Below are 17,891 nucleotides of genomic sequence, written 5' to 3'. Positions count from 1 at the left end.
TTCATGGCGTGTCATACGGCAAATACTGATACAATGGAACCTGTCAAAACCGGACAGATGAACATCACATCCTTAATGCTTAGACCTGTGTTTTGCAAGTTTAATCATTCCTTGTACAATTTTAATATACATGTATGTGTAGACTTACATTTACATGTCAGGTGAAATGGGGTTTAACCTTGCGTCAAAGATTCCATTTAAAAATAGCGACGTGCATGTACGTGTGTGTGTGTGGTGGGGGGCGGGGGGCTGCTTGTACTCGTCTCGACTAATGCGTGGATCAATGCTCATCATGTCAATCACAGGATTGTCTGGTCCAGCCTCCATATAGCTGACATATTGCTGAGTGCGGCGATGGATACTAAACAAACGAACAAGCCTTAATACCGAGCACCAGGCAGGGTAGAAAGTTATTTACAAAACGATGTTAAGGCTATGAATCATACACACAGGTGTCACAGGATGCGATTAAATGTTTGTTGGACCCGTGAAGATCCGGGGTAGAATAGGTCTTCAGCAACCCATGCTTGTCGTAAAAGGCGACTATGCTTGTCGTAAAAGGCGACTAACGGGATCGGCAGGTCAGACTCGCTGACTTGGTTGATGCATGTCATCGTATCCCAATTGCGTGGATCGATGCTCATGATGTCAATTACTGGATTGTCTGTTCCAGACTCGATTATTTACAGACCGCCGTCATATAACTTGAATATTGTTGAGTGCGACGTTAAACAACAACCAAACAAAGAAAACAAAATTAATGTTTGTTGGACCTTTGTAGTTCATTGTTGCCAAATCATCATTCTCCATGCACTACCTGTAACATGATTGCAATCTCAGATCCACTGGAACAACCCCAGGTTGCTAGCAAACGCGACAGATGCATCTGGGCTCAAGATGTACTTCACACCCTCACGGCGAAGTTACGACGCAGGGATGTTGCTGGTTGGCCAGGAGTACCTGGAGATCACCCCACAGCCTGCCCCCTCCCCACTGGTCACTTTCTCACAGTCCTGCCCCGGGCGATGTACCCGAGAGATGCTGACGGAGCCCATCTTCATCACTGCCACTATCAACCACATGCACTATCGGGGTAGGTAGCAGGTTGCCCGGATGGTAATCCTCATTCATCACTGCAACTGTCACGCATGCACTATCGGGGTAGGTAGCAGGTTGCCCGGATGGTAATCCTCATTCATCACTGCAACTGTCACGCATGTACTATCGGGTAGGTAGGAGGGTGCACGGAGGGGAATCCTCATTCATCACTGCAACTGTCAAGCATGCACTATCGGGGTAGGTAGCAGGGTGTACGGATGGGAATCCTCATTCATCACTGCAACTGTCACGCATGCACTATCGGGGTAGGTAGCAGGGTGCCCGGATGGGAATCCTCATTCATCACCGCAACTGTCATGCATGCACTATCGGGGTAGGTAGCAGGGTGCACGGATGGGAATCCTCATTCATCACTGCAACTGTCACGCATGCACTATCGGGGTAGGTAGCAGGGTGTACGGATGGGAATCCTCATTCATCACTGCAACTGTCAAGCATGCACTATCGGGGTAGGTAGCAGGGTGCACGGATGGTAATCCTCATTCATCACTGCAACTGCCACGCATGCACTATCGGGGTAGGTAGCAGGGTGCACAGATGGTAATCCTCATTCATAACTGCAACTGTTACGCATGCACTATCGGGGTAGGTAGCAGGGTGCAAGGATGGTAATCCTCATTGATCGCTGCAAATGTAACGCATGCACTATCGGGGTAGGTAGCAGGGTGCATGGATGGTAATCCTCATTCATCACTGCAACTGTCACGCATGCACTATCGGGATAGGTATCAGGGTGCACGGATGGGAATACTCATTCATCACTGCAAATGTAACGCATGCACTATCGGGGTAAGTAACCGGAGACATATTAAATGTGAAATATTAACAATGAAAGTACCAATTTTACTACAACCATCAACACATGCAAATACGATGTAAGGTATTTTGTGCTACTTTATAATGGGGATAATTCTTAACTCTCTTACGTACTCTTTACGCAGTTCATTCACCTATGCCTACGTAAGAATTTCTTTAAAACAAAACATCACTCTCTACTCTTATCATGTACATGTGACAGTCTTAAGAAGATATTTATTTACATGCTTTTGAGGAAATTTATCTTTTACAACTAAATTGTTTGATATTGTTGCTGCAGGTGTGAGTCAGAGGATTGAGCTCTACCGGAACGGCAGCAAGGTGCGCGACATCACTTACGACAGGTTCTACCACTACGACAACCCAGTCATCTACTCGTGAGTTCTTATGACATTTTAATGGAAAATTGTAACCGTATTGATCGTGTTTTCGAGGAAGATGACACCAGCACCACAGTGTTCGAAGTGTCTGGATGTAGATCGCCCTGGATACTGAGAACTGCTGGCCAAAGAACGTACGATGACTTTGCTTTATAACAAAAATGCCCACGAAACGGTTTCCCCACATTTAATACGCTTCTCAAGTTCAACCTGAAGCAGAAGCCTCAAGGACACTTTGTGAACTTTGTAACCTATTATTTTGAACTCATGACGTCCATGAAGTCGCGGTATTTTATGAGACTGCATTGAGGCTGATAGAGCAAGACTGGTCTGCAGCGCTACATTTCACTGAGCAGAGTTGCGCCCCTCAGTCGTTTCAGGATGTCGCTGTGGTAGTTTCGAATCAGAGTTGTTCTACTCATGATCCATGGCCTGTTAGCGCCATGCTTGTGTTCGTGGGATTGACTAAAATGGCAGGCGTCTAATTATAAGACGGGAGCCATGACACCGACCCGTAACTTTTCAGTACTCAGTGGTTAATAAAACATTGGGAAACTGCTCTGAGTAGCTTTATCAATTGGGTATTCTACGTGGACATCTATCAGCATATTTGTAAAAATATAACCCCGGTGGGATCTAGATATGCACACGTGTATATTTTGTTAAAATAATATTGACTCTAATCCCGATTGTCGAACACGTGGCAGAAACGCACAATTACATTGTCATATGACGTCGTTCAAGTTATGGCTTCGGGCTGATGTGATGTCTTCAAGGTGATATTTATGATCATTTATTTTTGTGGTTCTGGACTGTTTACCTGTCTAAGCCTATCGTATCATGCTATCCAAACCATTGGGTATCCAGCAGTGTTATATACATGTACGACCACTTGCCGTTAGTACTGAGTCAAGTGACAGTCATCAATGTTTGTTAAACCCAGTTTAAACTCCGTGATGGACCTGTTGCGTGTGTCACTCTCAAGCAGTTAGACAGTCCAGTTGGTTTGTTTGTAGTTTAACGCCACACTTAGCAATATTTCAGCTATATGACCGCGGTCCCTAAATGATCGAGTCTGGACTACACAATCCAGTGACTTACATCATAAACATCCATCTACGCAACTGGGATACGCTGACATGTATCGACCACGTCTTCTAGTCTGGCCAACCTTTCCCACTCGTCGCAATTTAGCTTATAATCAGACTTAAAATGTAACGGCTTCCAATTGGCGCCTTTTCGTTTTATAACACGGTGATCTGGTATGACTAGACAATGTTTTAATATTTATTGGTCAGTTGTTGGATCATGAACAATTAACTTTGCATACAACACTTGTTTGTTATTGTGCAAATGTTTCTATATTTTTGGTTAATCCGATCTGCTTAAATTTGGGCTGTGAGTATTTATCACTCCTGCCTATAACTAATCGAGTCTGGGCCAGGCTATCGACGGTCGATAGCGTGAGCAAAGGTCCATTGGGGAACAAAGGCACACAATCAGTACATTGGATTATTTTGTTTTGTTTATTGTTTAACGCCGCACTCAGCAATATTCCAGCTATATGACGGCGGTTGACTGAAATCATGAGCATCCATCCACGCAATTGGGATACGATGACATGCATCAACCAAGTCATCAAGCCTGACCACACGATCCCATTAGTCGCCTCTTACGACACGCGTAGGCGCCTTGGACGGCAAGCAAGGGGTGGTGAAGACCTATTCTACCCTGGATCTTCACGGGTCATAAACCATGACGGTTCTTCCGACAAGCATTGTAATTGGAGACCTACGCTGCTCTTGGATATCAGGAGGGGCGATTTGGTAACATAGTGGTTGTAGATTTCGATCGTCACGCCGAAGACCCGGATTCGACATCCCAAGTGGGTACAATGTGTAAGCCCATTTCTGGTGTCCCCTGTCGTGATGTTGGCGTAAAACCATATTCACTCCACACACAGTTTCATATCAGCAGGAATGATAATATGCAATATTCCCTCATTTCAAGAGGACCCCTTTTCAAGATGACTGTAGGATTGATCCTATTGACATCGAAATGATTTGTAAACATTACGTCCTGGTATATATATGTTTATTTTTCTAACCCTCAGGTTCAATCCTCCCGTCGAGGTACGTCCGGGCGACGAGATACGGACAACCTGTGTCTACAAAACACCAACGTCCGGCAACCCGATGTGTTTTGGCGATGGAACACAGGACGAGATGTGCTACGGATTCATAACGTATTACCCCAAACAAAATCTTCCCATCCCATGGTGCACCGCGAGGAAGTCGGTCCAGAAGTGTGACCGATACCTTCCCAAGTTCCGGAATAACTCCATCGACGGCTGTTTTTGGCTGGCCTTCCTCCAAGCAACCAATCAAGATACCATAAACATATTCACGTCAGTGCTTGGTCATTGCTTTGACATCGCAACAGGAGAAAACAGCTGCACGGATAGTTGTTTAAGTGCCATAGAAGCAGCTCGGAAACACCCCTGTCTGTCGGGAGATATCGGCAGCTATATCATATCCAAGTTTCGCCACACATCGATAGGATTTAAGTTCCTGAATGCACTGTTTACGTGTGACTGTGAGGGCAGGTTTGACAATGGCTACTGCGACAAACGGTACAGAGGGGGCATTCTGGGTGAAGGTGCGCAGAAGATGTGCGCAGCACGATACACATCGATCAAAACGGTATCGCCTTATAACGGGGCTCAACCTTTGACTTCATCGACAATACTATTTTTTGTTTCTATTTCAATAATATCCGTGTTGCTTGAAACACATTCTTGATAGACAAGACAATGGAATCAATGAATCAGAATGAATCAATTTGCTCACAACTCATGACGTCCATCCTGTGACTGCCCTCTAGCGGTGCTGTGTCTGCGAGAGATCACAGACGCATGGCCAGAGGGTCAGCTAAATGACATGTCGAGGGCCTGACTGCTGACATGTCGAAAATGATACCAAACATTACTATGCAACACACCATATAAGGCCATTGTTATCAAACGTCGTTTTCATTTTTGCAACGAAATAATGTTTGTTTTTCTTGAGATTAAAATTTGATGTAGTGTCTTCTTACACATGAAGTGATAAGATATCCAAATCTTGAAGTTGGGATTTTTGGATTGTTCTTGGATATCAAGTACCACGTGTGGTGTCCGATGAATAGAAGTGCATTTCACACTCCATTTCCCGAACCCCTGTTTTCCCGACAATTATGTTAATAACGCTAACATGTTAATGTATATAAGGATATTTAGGAATTGACTTCAAAACGTTTTGCGTTTATGGAGGCATACACGTTAACACCAGTGTGTACCCTGGGTAAATATTGAAGTGAATTTTTTTTAAATAAACAAGTTAGCAAAAGGAACTTCACAGGCTGCTTCTTTAATCATGAACACAAACAGTAAACAACAACACGAAATCAGTGACATCTCCACGCTCCATGTATGACTTCAGGGCTACTCTATGATGCATCGGTTCCCTTTGTGTATAACTTAGCAACCATCAATGCTGTATCCATCCATATTTAGGTTTATTACCCTTTGGGTGAGAAACAAACGAGGTCTTAAACATCGTATGTGCACCAGCGCAAATACCACTTCTCGCGCACCAGTGTATTGCTTCAGTCAGCTAAACGGCATTGTTGACGTCATTCGAATCTTATTGTGACGTAATGTCGGAATGACGTCACACTAGAAATGACGTCATAGCTGAATATTGATGACGTTTTTTCTGTTGTGTTTTTCTAGGAGAACAGTGGTGATCGGTGTAGTTTTTTCTAAAGGGGAGCTCAAAACGATTAAGAAATAATAGGTAATAAAGAAATTAGGACTCATATGTGTGTCATACTGATTTTTCGACCCTGTATCAATGTTCAGCTTTTGCTTGTCGTAAGGGTCCGTTGCTTTGCGACTTCTCGATGTGCCTTTTGTGTTCCGTGGTAATCTTTATGAGGTTTGGACTGCTGTTTATTATACTTGTCTGTTCTTGTGAAATCATCAATGATGTCAATGACAAAATCATAACTGTCTATGACGATTATATCACACTGTTGTTGATGAATAATGCAATTCCACCCGTGAAGATCCGGGGTAGAATAGGTCTTCAGCAACCCATTCTTGCTGTAAAAGGCGACTATGCTTGTCGTAAGAGGCGACTAACGGGATCGGGTGGTCAGTCTCGCTGACTTGGTTGATGCATGTCATCGATCCCAATTACGTCGATCGATTCTCATGATGTCAATCACTGGATTGTCTGGTCCAGACATGATTATTTACAGACCGCCGTCATATAGCTGGAATATTGCTGAGTGCGGCGTAAAATAACAAACAAAGACAAACAAAAACTAAAGCAACTCACCACTGTCTGTGATGACTAATTGACCACTGACTAAATCAGCAATGATTTAATCCATTAATCCATATTGCATATAGGTTAGCAACGGCTCATCACGACAAAGTTTGAACAAACTGTTGCATAGGCCATGTACGCCGTTGCTTGTGGAGGTGAAGACGTGTTTTAAGAGGGAATGGCTGTACCCGTTGTAAAAACAAACAACAGTCTGCCACTCTTGTATTTTGAGTTGGTGTATTTTAGTAAAATATTGAGTACTGAGTATGACCGGGAGCTTGGGACGACCTTCTGATATTCTAGGAGAGGCCGGGAAGGGATTGGACCGTTTTGAAAATACTGAAAAAATATTAATAATGAAAAGGTTATTGGCTGAAAATGCTTCATTTCCGAACATAGCGTGTTGTGAAAGGAAAGGTGTTCGGCTCCCCATTTCAGAGTATAACATTGTAAGTTTTGAAGCAGTCACCCCAAAAGTATCCTGTGTCTGACGGAATATTCCTTGCCTGCCCAAGAATACTAAATGGTCGATGCCTAATGTCCATAGCAGTATCACGCGCCGTCATAGAGCTGGTATAGTGACTAGAACAGACATGCTCATAATGACGAAGGCGTGGTGGTGTTGCCAGTCTTGCCTTACGTTTGCTTGCCACGCCGACAAACTGGGTTCGATTCCCCACACGGTTGTTATTGTGTGAAAACCATTCCTGGTTCCCCCGCCCTTATATGGTTGAACTGTTGCTAAAATCGGCGTAGAACGACATTCACTCACTCACCCTCTCATTCATAATCACGAGCCAGGAATGGACGTGTTTTAACTGATTTTCTCAATCAGCTGCATCACGTGTCTCTGTATCACTGAGCATTGTACATATTGTCCCACATCCCACCTTGTGTGATGACCATATAACGGCGATATACCTCCGGCTTGACGTCAAGTACCTGGACGTTATAGTATAGACTAGAGGAGTGGTGGCGTTACTTGTGCTGACACCATCACATGTTCTGATGTATGAAGTATTTGTGAAAATGTACTATTTCAGATAAATATTATACTTTTCCAAATGTTGTTTTTTGTAGACTATCATCAACCCGATTTGACCAACTACAGCCGGGCTTCACAAAGCGATCTTATTTTGACAACGCCTGTGTTCTTTATCTCGACATGGGTGGGCGTGTGTGGTAGACACCGAATTACCGAATTAAATCCTTAAAACACACCTTCATTACACTCAGGTCTCTATGAGCGCTATAAGTGTTACATGGGTGTAATAACGCATGCATAATATATGTGTATATGTGTGATAATGTGTGAATTAATAATGCGTCAGGGGGCACGGGTGGCCCAGTCGTCTAAGGCGCCGCGATTCGCTGTGCAGAGTTGCGTCCCTTGGGCAGGCCAGAAACCTATGATTGTGGGTTCGAATCCCGGTTCGCCCCGATTATGTTTCTAGGTTTGTCAGCACCATACCCGTGCTCGTGGGTTTCACCGAAGTGGTAAACGTCTGAGACCTGCATCACTTCGGGCTTTCCTCCCACATTAAGCTGACACGCCGCGATATTTGAAGCATGCTCAGTGCGCTACCTTATTACAATCAACCAGTGTGCACTGGACATTCATTGTCGGCTCCAATGGGAGTATATAACTGAAGCTGCCTTATGAGGCGCTAAATGGTTAACAGCCAAATTCTAAAGAATCTGATCTTTTATTCCGATACGATACCTCTCTGCGTGAAGATGTGAGAACACCTCCATAAGGAGGTCGCGTCGGGTGAACTTTCGAATCGGCCAATCCGCGTCGAGGTTTCAAAATTGTTAGTACGAGGGAGCGAAGGTTTCAGACTCACATATCTTAGTGTTTCTCGAACATGAATTCAAATCGGCCTGTTCCCAATGTAACTGATAAAGGCCGCGTCAATATATTATTGTGGGTATTTATTCTGTTCATTCCAATGCACCTCCACAGAAACTAGATTACCATCTATGGTTTATTTTTGTTTTGTGTGGGTTTTCTTTTGTTAAAGAGATATGTCCGAATCCAGGTAGTAAAGAAATTAACCAAATGGGTTTTCAGACTTTGATGCGGATAGGTATCGTGTCGGAGTAAAATATCAGATTTTAATTATATTGGTTCATCGTCACATCACCATGTCATCATATCCACTGCTGGGCATATTTCGAATAGTTACTTGCCTACGGAGACATCACATGCAAAACGTGTTTCAGTGTGCCATCATATCCACTGCTGGGCATATTTCGAATAGTCACTTGCCTACGGAGACAGCACATGCAAAACGTGTTTCAGCGTGGGGCAGGACCGAACCCCTAGAAACATTCCGTTTATATTTTCGTGGACAAGGTTATACATCCGAAGCATTTTTCCACCTTTGTAAAAGTCGGATGAGAGATATTTGCGTCTATTACAAATACGGGGCACATAAAAGATAGTGGAATTCATCTCCAATGTCGCCTCTTTCACAAAGATTGCAGATTACACGATGGTTCACAGCTAACTGGAAACACACTAGGGATTCATCCTTCATGTGTTTGGTGAGTTGATTGACACATCCATTAAGGGAAAGTGTTGTAGAAATAAACACAAGTATCCAAACAAACAGCTCCCCTTGACATAATTGGCCAGACTGTTTTGAAAGATACATTAACACCATTCACCGAGGTCATGTCAACATGAGTATGTATTGATCATAGGAAATGACATATACCACCACCTGCTTCATCAATCTCACTTACACAAAACATTCCCCAAATCTGAACGATGTGGTAGTTATATTTACAAGTGCTTCCATCAAATGCCTGTCTGATCTGTACTTAATAAGCAGGTTTGTAAGGTTTCCTTGGGATAAATACCGAATACTACACTCATTCTCGTTAGATACCATTTTAACGAAACGAGTGGACTTTCTATGGAATCTGACCAAACAAAAGCGAGGTCAAATACCATAGAAAGTTCACGAGTTATCCAATCAAAACGGTCACAGTTATCCAATCAAAACGAATAGAACGAGGTCAACCTTGAACGACACAGGTGTGACGTATGGATTTAGTATCTTACCACCTGTATCTTCACCACTTAGGTAATAAAATAAGTTTTCTAAACGTTAATACAGGTCAAGCAAACTGATTACAGCTCCAATCGTCTTATTTGTACTGTGAAATGTACACCATAACTATTGTAGATAACACGAAATAAAATAGAACAAATATTGTCCGTGCGTAGTTGTGTTGACGTTGCTACAAATCACAGTCACACTGTGAGGCCACGGGCCAAATGCACGTAATATAAAGGATACAAGATGTATTCACAGGAGCAATCAAAGCCATGAAATGTGCACAGGAGAGCATGCTGGGTAAATTCAAAACGTCAGAGCCGTCAACGCCAGATAAGAATTAATCTCGAATATCTGCCGTAACATTATTTTTTATTAACGCCGCACTCGCCAATATTCCAGCTATTTGACGGCGGTCTGTAAATAATCGAGTCTGGATCAGACAATCCAATGATTGACATCATGAGCATCGATCCACGCAATTGGGATACGATGACATGCATAAAAAAAGTCCGCGTGCATGACCACACGATCCCGTTTGTCGTCTCACGACAAACCTAGCCGTTTTTCACGCCAAGCATGGGTTGCTGAAGACCTATTCTACCCCGGATCTGCCACGGGTTTCTGTCGTAACAGATTACAAAGCGAGTACAAGGAAAGGTAGTGATGAAAAATATTTGTATTTCTTTTGTAACGCCGCACGCAGCAATATTCCTGCAATATGACGATGGTCTGTAAATGCTCGTGTCTGGACAATACAACACAGTTATGGATCCAAGCCGACGGGTTACCAGGACAGGCTGTCAATCAACTCACTGAGCCTGACCACATGATCCAGTTTGTCACTTCTTGTGACCGGCAAAGGCTCCTGGGGAAAAACATCGAACTCGGATTCCCAGGATGGGTAAAGAATGATTGACACATTTGCTGACGTGGTGTCGTACAGTTAGTCGAGATGCTCAGTCAGGAGTGTAGGCTGACAGAGTCACGCACACTTGAACGAAGGCGGTAACTCTTAGTATTACATCATAATTCACACCAAGCATACGCATTAGTTTAAACACATTTCATATATACAGAACACTAAACCCACGTCACACATTTTTACCTATTGTGCTATATGGTGCGGAAATGTGGTGTCCAGTGTGAATGACAACTCAAGCCACTTCTCTAAAACTTCTGTTAAAACTAACTTAATATCAAGATAATTTTCCTTGTAGCATTATGAATATTCCATCATGCATCTTTACATGCAACAAATGACACAGCTCCATATCTTCAAAAACGTTTAGATTTGGAACTTCCAAAGCAGTGGCAATTGAAGCGCTCGGTCAATCACGATGTGCCTATGTTATCTGTTCATCTGTAACATTGGACTCATGGCAAGGCAATACAAATAAATTATGTTCTGTTTTATATAAAAGATGTCAACCTCTCTTTTATCCAACAAAATTGAAATACATTCTTTCTGTGAATTTCAATTGTGTTTATTTATGCAAACTGTATTTCCCACACATACTTTGAATATTGTACTGGCTGCAATTAAGTAGCATATAATTGTAGATATAATTATTAATGAATGCCTACTGACAATGACTGAAAAAGAAGTACCCTTCAGCTTCCTCGATGATGCGGTCGGCATCTCGACTGTTGCAATCAGAGTGGGTTTAGTGTGATTTGATAACCTCTGATTGACCAATAAGAATCGAGTACTTTCCTGATTCATGGTCGAGTGGAGTAAAACAAGGGTTGTTATTAAGATATTGTTTCAGCTGAGTTGAGTCATGCTGCAGTTTAATATGGCGAGCCCACACATTATTCTGTCTCCGAGCCGACCAGTCCTAGTCCTAGTCCTAGGCCTTCTTTTATCACCTCAATGCCCTCTAACGTGTTTTGGTTTGACGAGGTCAAGGGTTCGAACCACCGACATTCCGCTTTCTGGGCAGACGCCTTATCTATCACGGAGGCGCCCGCGAAGACACATAAAATGACTACACCATACTGGACCCAGTGTTTTGTTCCATTACTCGTGCAGCAAGTATGCCTCAGAAAATGCTTGAGACCTGAACCGTTGTTCCACTTCACGAGTAGGACGGATGCCTGGGACCTAGATCGTTGTTACACTACATGAGTAGGACGGACACCTGGGACCTAGATCGTTGTTACACTACACGAGTAGGACGGACACCTGGGACATAGATCGTTGTTACACTACACGAGTAGGACGGATGCCTGGGACCTAGATCGTTGTTACACTACACGAGTAGGACGGATGCCTGGGACTAGATCGTTGTTACACTACACGAGTAGGACGGACACCTGGGACCTAGATCGCTGTTACACTACACGAGTAGGACGGATGCCTGGGACCTAGATCGTTGTTACACTACACGAGTAGGACGGTTACCTGGGACCTAGATCGTTGTTACACTACATAAGTAGGACGGACACCTGGGACATAGATCGTTGTTACACTACACGAGTAGGACGGATGCCTGGGACCTAGATCGTTGTTACACTACACGAGTAGGACGGATGCCTGGGACCTAGAACGTTGTTACACTACACGAGTAGGACGATTACCTGGGACCTAGATCGTTGTTACACTACATCAGTAGGACGGACACCTGGGACATAGATCGTTGTTACACTACACGAGTAGGACGGACACCTGGGACCTAGATCGTTGTTACACTACACGAGTAGGACGGATGCCTGGGACCTAGATCGTTGTTACACTACACGAGTAGGACGGATGCCTGGGACCTAGATCGTTGTTACACTACATCAGTAGGACGGACACCTGGGACCTAGATCGCTGTTACACTACACGAGTAGGACGGATGCCTGGGACCTAGATCGTTGTTACACTACACGAGTAGGACGGTTACCTGGGACCTAGATCGTTGTTACACTACATCAGTAGGACGGACACCTGGGACATAGATCGTTGTTACACTACACGAGTAGGACGGATGCCTGGGACCCAGATCGTTGTTACACTACACGAGTAGAACGGACACCTGGGACCTAGATCGTTGTTACACTACACGTGTAGGACGGACACCTGGGACATAGATCGTTGTTACACTACACGAGTACGACGGACACCTGGGACCTAGATCGTTGTTACACTACACGAGTAGGACGGACACCTGGGACCCAGATCGTTGTTACACTACACGAGTAGGACGGACACCTGGGACCTAGATCGTTGTTACACTACACGAGTAGGACGGACACCTGGGACCTAGATCGTTGTTACACTACACGAGTAGGACGGACACCTGGGACCTAGATCGTTGTTACACTACACGAGAAGGACGGACACCTGGGACCCAGATCGTTGTTACACTACACGAGTAGGACGGACACCTGGGACCCAGATCGTTGTTACACTACACGAGTAGGACGGACACCTGGGACCTAGATCGTTGTTACACTACACGAGTAGGACGGATGCCTGGGACCTAGATCGTTGTTACACTACACTAGTAGGACGGACACCTGGGACCTAGATCGTTGTTACACTACACGAGTAGGACGGACACCTGGGACCTAGATCGCTGTTACACTACACGAGTAGGACGGACACCTGGGACCTAGATCGTTGTTACACTACACGAGTAGGACGGACACCTGGGACCTAGATCGTTGTTACACTACACGAGTAGGACGGACACCTGGAACCTAGATCTTTGTTACACTACACGAGTAGGACGGACACCTGGGACCTAGATCGTTTTTACACTACACGAGTAGGACGGACACCTGGGACCTAGATCGTTGTTACACTACACGAGTAGGACGGACACCTGGAACCTAGATCGTTGTTACACTACATGAGTAGGACGGACACCTGGGACCTAAATCGTTGTTACACTACACGAGTAGGACGGATGCCTGGGACCTAGATCGTTGTTACACTACACGAGTAGGACGGACACCTGGGACCTAAATCGTTGTTACACTACACGAGTAGGACGGACACCTGGAACCTAGATCGTTGTTACACTACATGAGTAGGACGAATACCTGGGACCTAGATCGTTGTTACACTACATGAGTAGGACGAATACCTTGGACCTAGATCGTTGTTACACTACACGAGTAGGACGGACACCTGGGTCCGAGATCGTTGTTACACTACACGAGTAGGACGGACGCCTGGGACCTAGATCGTTGTTACACTACACGAGTAGGACGAATACCTGGGACCTAGATCGTTGTTACACTACACGAGTAGGACGGAAACCTGGGTCCGAGATCGTTGTTACACTACACGAGTAGGACGGACACCTGGGACCTAGATCGTTGTTACACTACACGAGTAGGACGGATGCCTGGGACCTAGATCGTTGTTACACTACACGAGTAGGACGGTTACCTGGGACCTAGATCGTTGTTACACTACACGAGTAGGACGGACACCTGGGACCTAGATCGTTGTTACACTACACGAGTAGGACGGATACCTGTGAGACCTAGATCGTTGTTACACTACACGAGTAGGACGGACACCTGGGACCTAGATCGTTGTTACACTACACGAGTAGGACGGATACCTGTGAGACCTAGATCGTTGTTACACTACATGAGTAGGACGGACACCTGGGACCTAGATCGTTGTTACACTACACGAGTAGGACGGATACCTGTGAGACCTAGATCGTTGTTACACTACACGAGTAGGACGGACACCTGGGACCTAGATCGTTGTTACACTACACGAGTAGGACGGATACCTGGGGCCTAGATCGTTGTTAAACTACACGGGTAGGACGGACACCTGGGACCTAGATCGTTGTTACACTACACGAGTAGGACCAATACCTGGGGCCTAGATCGTTGTTAAACTACACGGGTAGGACGGACACCTGGGACCTAGATCGTTGTTACACTACACGAGTAGGACGGATACCTGTGAGACCTAGATCGTTGTTACACTACACGAGTAGGACGGACACCTGGGACCTAGATCGTTGTTACACTACACGAGTAGGACGGATACCTGTGAGACCTAGATCGTTGTTACACTACATGAGTAGGACGGACACCTGGGACCTAGATCGTTGTTACACTACACGAGTAGGACGGATACCTGTGAGACCTAGATCGTTGTTACACTACACGAGTAGGACGGACACCTGGGACCTAGATCGTTGTTACACTACACGAGTAGGACGGACACCTGGGACCTAGATCGTTGTTACACTACACGAGTAGGACGGACGGCTGTGACCTAGATCGTTGTAACACTACACGAGTAGGACGGATACCTGTGACCTAGATCGTTGTTAAACTACACGAGTACGACGGACACCTGGGACCTAGATCGTTGTTACACTACACGAGTAGGACGAATACCTGGGGCCTAGATCGTTGTTAAACTACACGGGTAGGACGGACACCTGGGACCTAGATCGTTGTTACACTACACGAGTAGGACGGACACCTGGGTCCGAGATCGTTGTTACACTACACGAGTAGGACGGACACCTGGGACCTAGATCGTTTTTACACTACACGAGTAGGACGGACACCTGGGACCTAGATCGTTGTTACACTACACGAGTAGGACGGACACCTGGAACCTAGATCGTTGTTACACTACACGAGTAGGACGGACACCTGGGACCTAAATCGTTGTTACACTACACGAGTAGGACGGATGCCTGGGACCTAGATCGTTGTTACACTACACGAGTAGGACGGACACCTGGGACCTAAATCGTTGTTACACTACACGAGTAGGACGGACACCTGGAACCTAGATCGTTGTTACACTACATGAGTAGGACGAATACCTGGGACCTAGATCGTTGTTACACTACATGAGTAGGACGAATACCTTGGACCTAGATCGTTGTTACACTACACGAGTAGGACGGACACCTGGGTCCGAGATCGTTGTTACACTACACGAGTAGGACGGACGCCTGGGACCTAGATCGTTGTTACACTACACGAGTAGGACGAATACCTGGGACCTAGATCGTTGTTACACTACACGAGTAGGACGGAAACCTGGGTCCGAGATCGTTGTTACACTACACGAGTAGGACGGACACCTGGGACCTAGATCGTTGTTACACTACACGAGTAGGACGGATGCCTGGGACCTAGATCGTTGTTACACTACACGAGTAGGACGGACACCTGGGACCTAGATCGTTGTTACACTACACGAGTAGGACGGACACCTGGGACCTAGATCGTTGTTACACTACACGAGTAGGACGGATACCTGTGAGACCTAGATCGTTGTTACACTACACGAGTAGGACGGACACCTGGGACCTAGATCGTTGTTACACTACACGAGTAGGACGGATACCTGTGAGACCTAGATCGTTGTTACACTACATGAGTAGGACGGACACCTGGGACCTAGATCGTTGTTACACTACACGAGTAGGACGGATACCTGTGAGACCTAGATCGTTGTTACACTACACGAGTAGGACGGACACCTGGGACCTAGATCGTTGTTACACTACACGAGTAGGACGGATACCTGGGGCCTAGATCGTTGTTAAACTACACGGGTAGGACGGACACCTGGGACCTAGATCGTTGTTACACTACACGAGTAGGACGAATACCTGGGGCCTAGATCGTTGTTAAACTACACGGGTAGGACGGACACCTGGGACCTAGATCGTTGTTACACTACACGAGTAGGACGGATGCCTGGGACCTAGATCGTTGTTACACTACACGAGTAGGACGGACACCTGGGACCTAGATCGTTGTTACACTACACGAGTAGGACGGACACCTGGGACCTAGATCGTTGTTACACTACACGAGTAGGACGGATACCTGTGAGACCTAGATCGTTGTTACACTACACGAGTAGGACGGACACCTGGGACCTAGATCGTTGTTACACTACACGAGTAGGACGGATACCTGTGAGACCTAGATCGTTGTTACACTACATGAGTAGGACGGACACCTGGGACCTAGATCGTTGTTACACTACACGAGTAGGACGGATACCTGTGAGACCTAGATCGTTGTTACACTACACGAGTAGGACGGACACCTGGGACCTAGATCGTTGTTACACTACACGAGTAGGACGGACACCTGGGACCTAGATCGTTGTTACACTACACGAGTAGGACGGACGGCTGTGACCTAGATCGTTGTTACACTACACGAGTAGGACGGATACCTGTGACCTAGATCGTTGTTAAACTACACGAGTACGACGGACACCTGGGACCTAGATCGTTGTTACACTACACGAGTAGGACGAATACCTGGGGCCTAGATCGTTGTTAAACTACACGGGTAGGACGGACACCTGGGACCTAGATCGTTGTTACACTACACGAGTAGGACGGACACCTGGGTCCGAGATCGTTGTTACACTACACGAGTAGGACGGACACCTGGAACCTAAATCGTTGTTACACTACACGAGTAGGACGGACACCTGGGTCCGAGATCGTTGTTACACTACACGAGTAGGACGGACACCTGGAACCTAGATCGTTGTTACACTACACGAGTAGGACGGACACTTGGGACCTAGATCGTTGTTACACTACACGAGTAGGACGGATGCCTGGGACCTAGATCGTTGTTACACTACACGAGTAGGACGGACACCTGGAACCTAGATCGTTGTTACACTACACGAGTAGGACGGATGCCTGGGACCTAGATCGTTGTTACACTACACGAGTAGGACGGACACCTGGGTCCGAGATCGTTGTTACACTACACGAGTAGGACGGACACCTGGGTCCGAGATCGTTGTTACACTACACGAGTAGGACGGACACCTGGAACCTAGATCGTTGTTACACTACACGAGTGGGACGGACACCTGGGACCTAGATCGTTGTTACACTACACGAGTAGGACGGATGCCTGTGACCTAGATCGTTGTTACACTACACGAGTAGGACGGACACCTGGGACCTAGATCGTTGTTACACTACATGAGTAGGACGGACACCTGGAACCTAGATCGTTGTTACACTACACGAGTAGGACGGACACCTGGGACCTAGATCGTTGTTACACTACATGAGTAGGACGGACACCTGAGACCTAGATCGTTGTTACACTACACGAGTAGGACGGATGCCTGGGACCTAGATCGTTGTTACACTACA

General features: G+C 45.8%; 1 protein-coding gene across 2 annotated transcripts in view; it reads left to right on the top strand.

Annotated features, from left to right (window-relative positions):
- The window catches only part of LOC124138380, a 77,675-nt gene extending 69,922 nt beyond the window's left edge, over positions 1-7,753 (top strand). For both annotated transcript variants that reach the window (XM_046504990.2, XM_046504991.2), the window contains exons 7-9: positions 841-1,093; positions 2,216-2,312; positions 4,429-7,753. In XM_046504990.2, coding sequence (XP_046360946.2) covers positions 841-1,093; positions 2,216-2,312; positions 4,429-5,116 — 1,038 coding nt within the window. In that variant the 3' untranslated portion in view covers positions 5,117-7,753. The remainder of the gene's footprint in view (positions 1-840; positions 1,094-2,215; positions 2,313-4,428) is intronic.
- Positions 7,754-17,891: the final 10,138 nt, after the last annotated feature.

This window comes from Haliotis rufescens, unplaced genomic scaffold, assembly GCF_023055435.1.
Source record: "Haliotis rufescens isolate VD_foot unplaced genomic scaffold, xgHalRufe1.0.p SCAF_8, whole genome shotgun sequence".
NCBI lineage: Eukaryota > Metazoa > Mollusca > Gastropoda > Lepetellida > Haliotidae > Haliotis > Haliotis rufescens.
The sequence above is the reverse complement of the archived record's forward strand: the minus strand, read 5'-3'. Positions and strand labels throughout refer to the sequence as shown.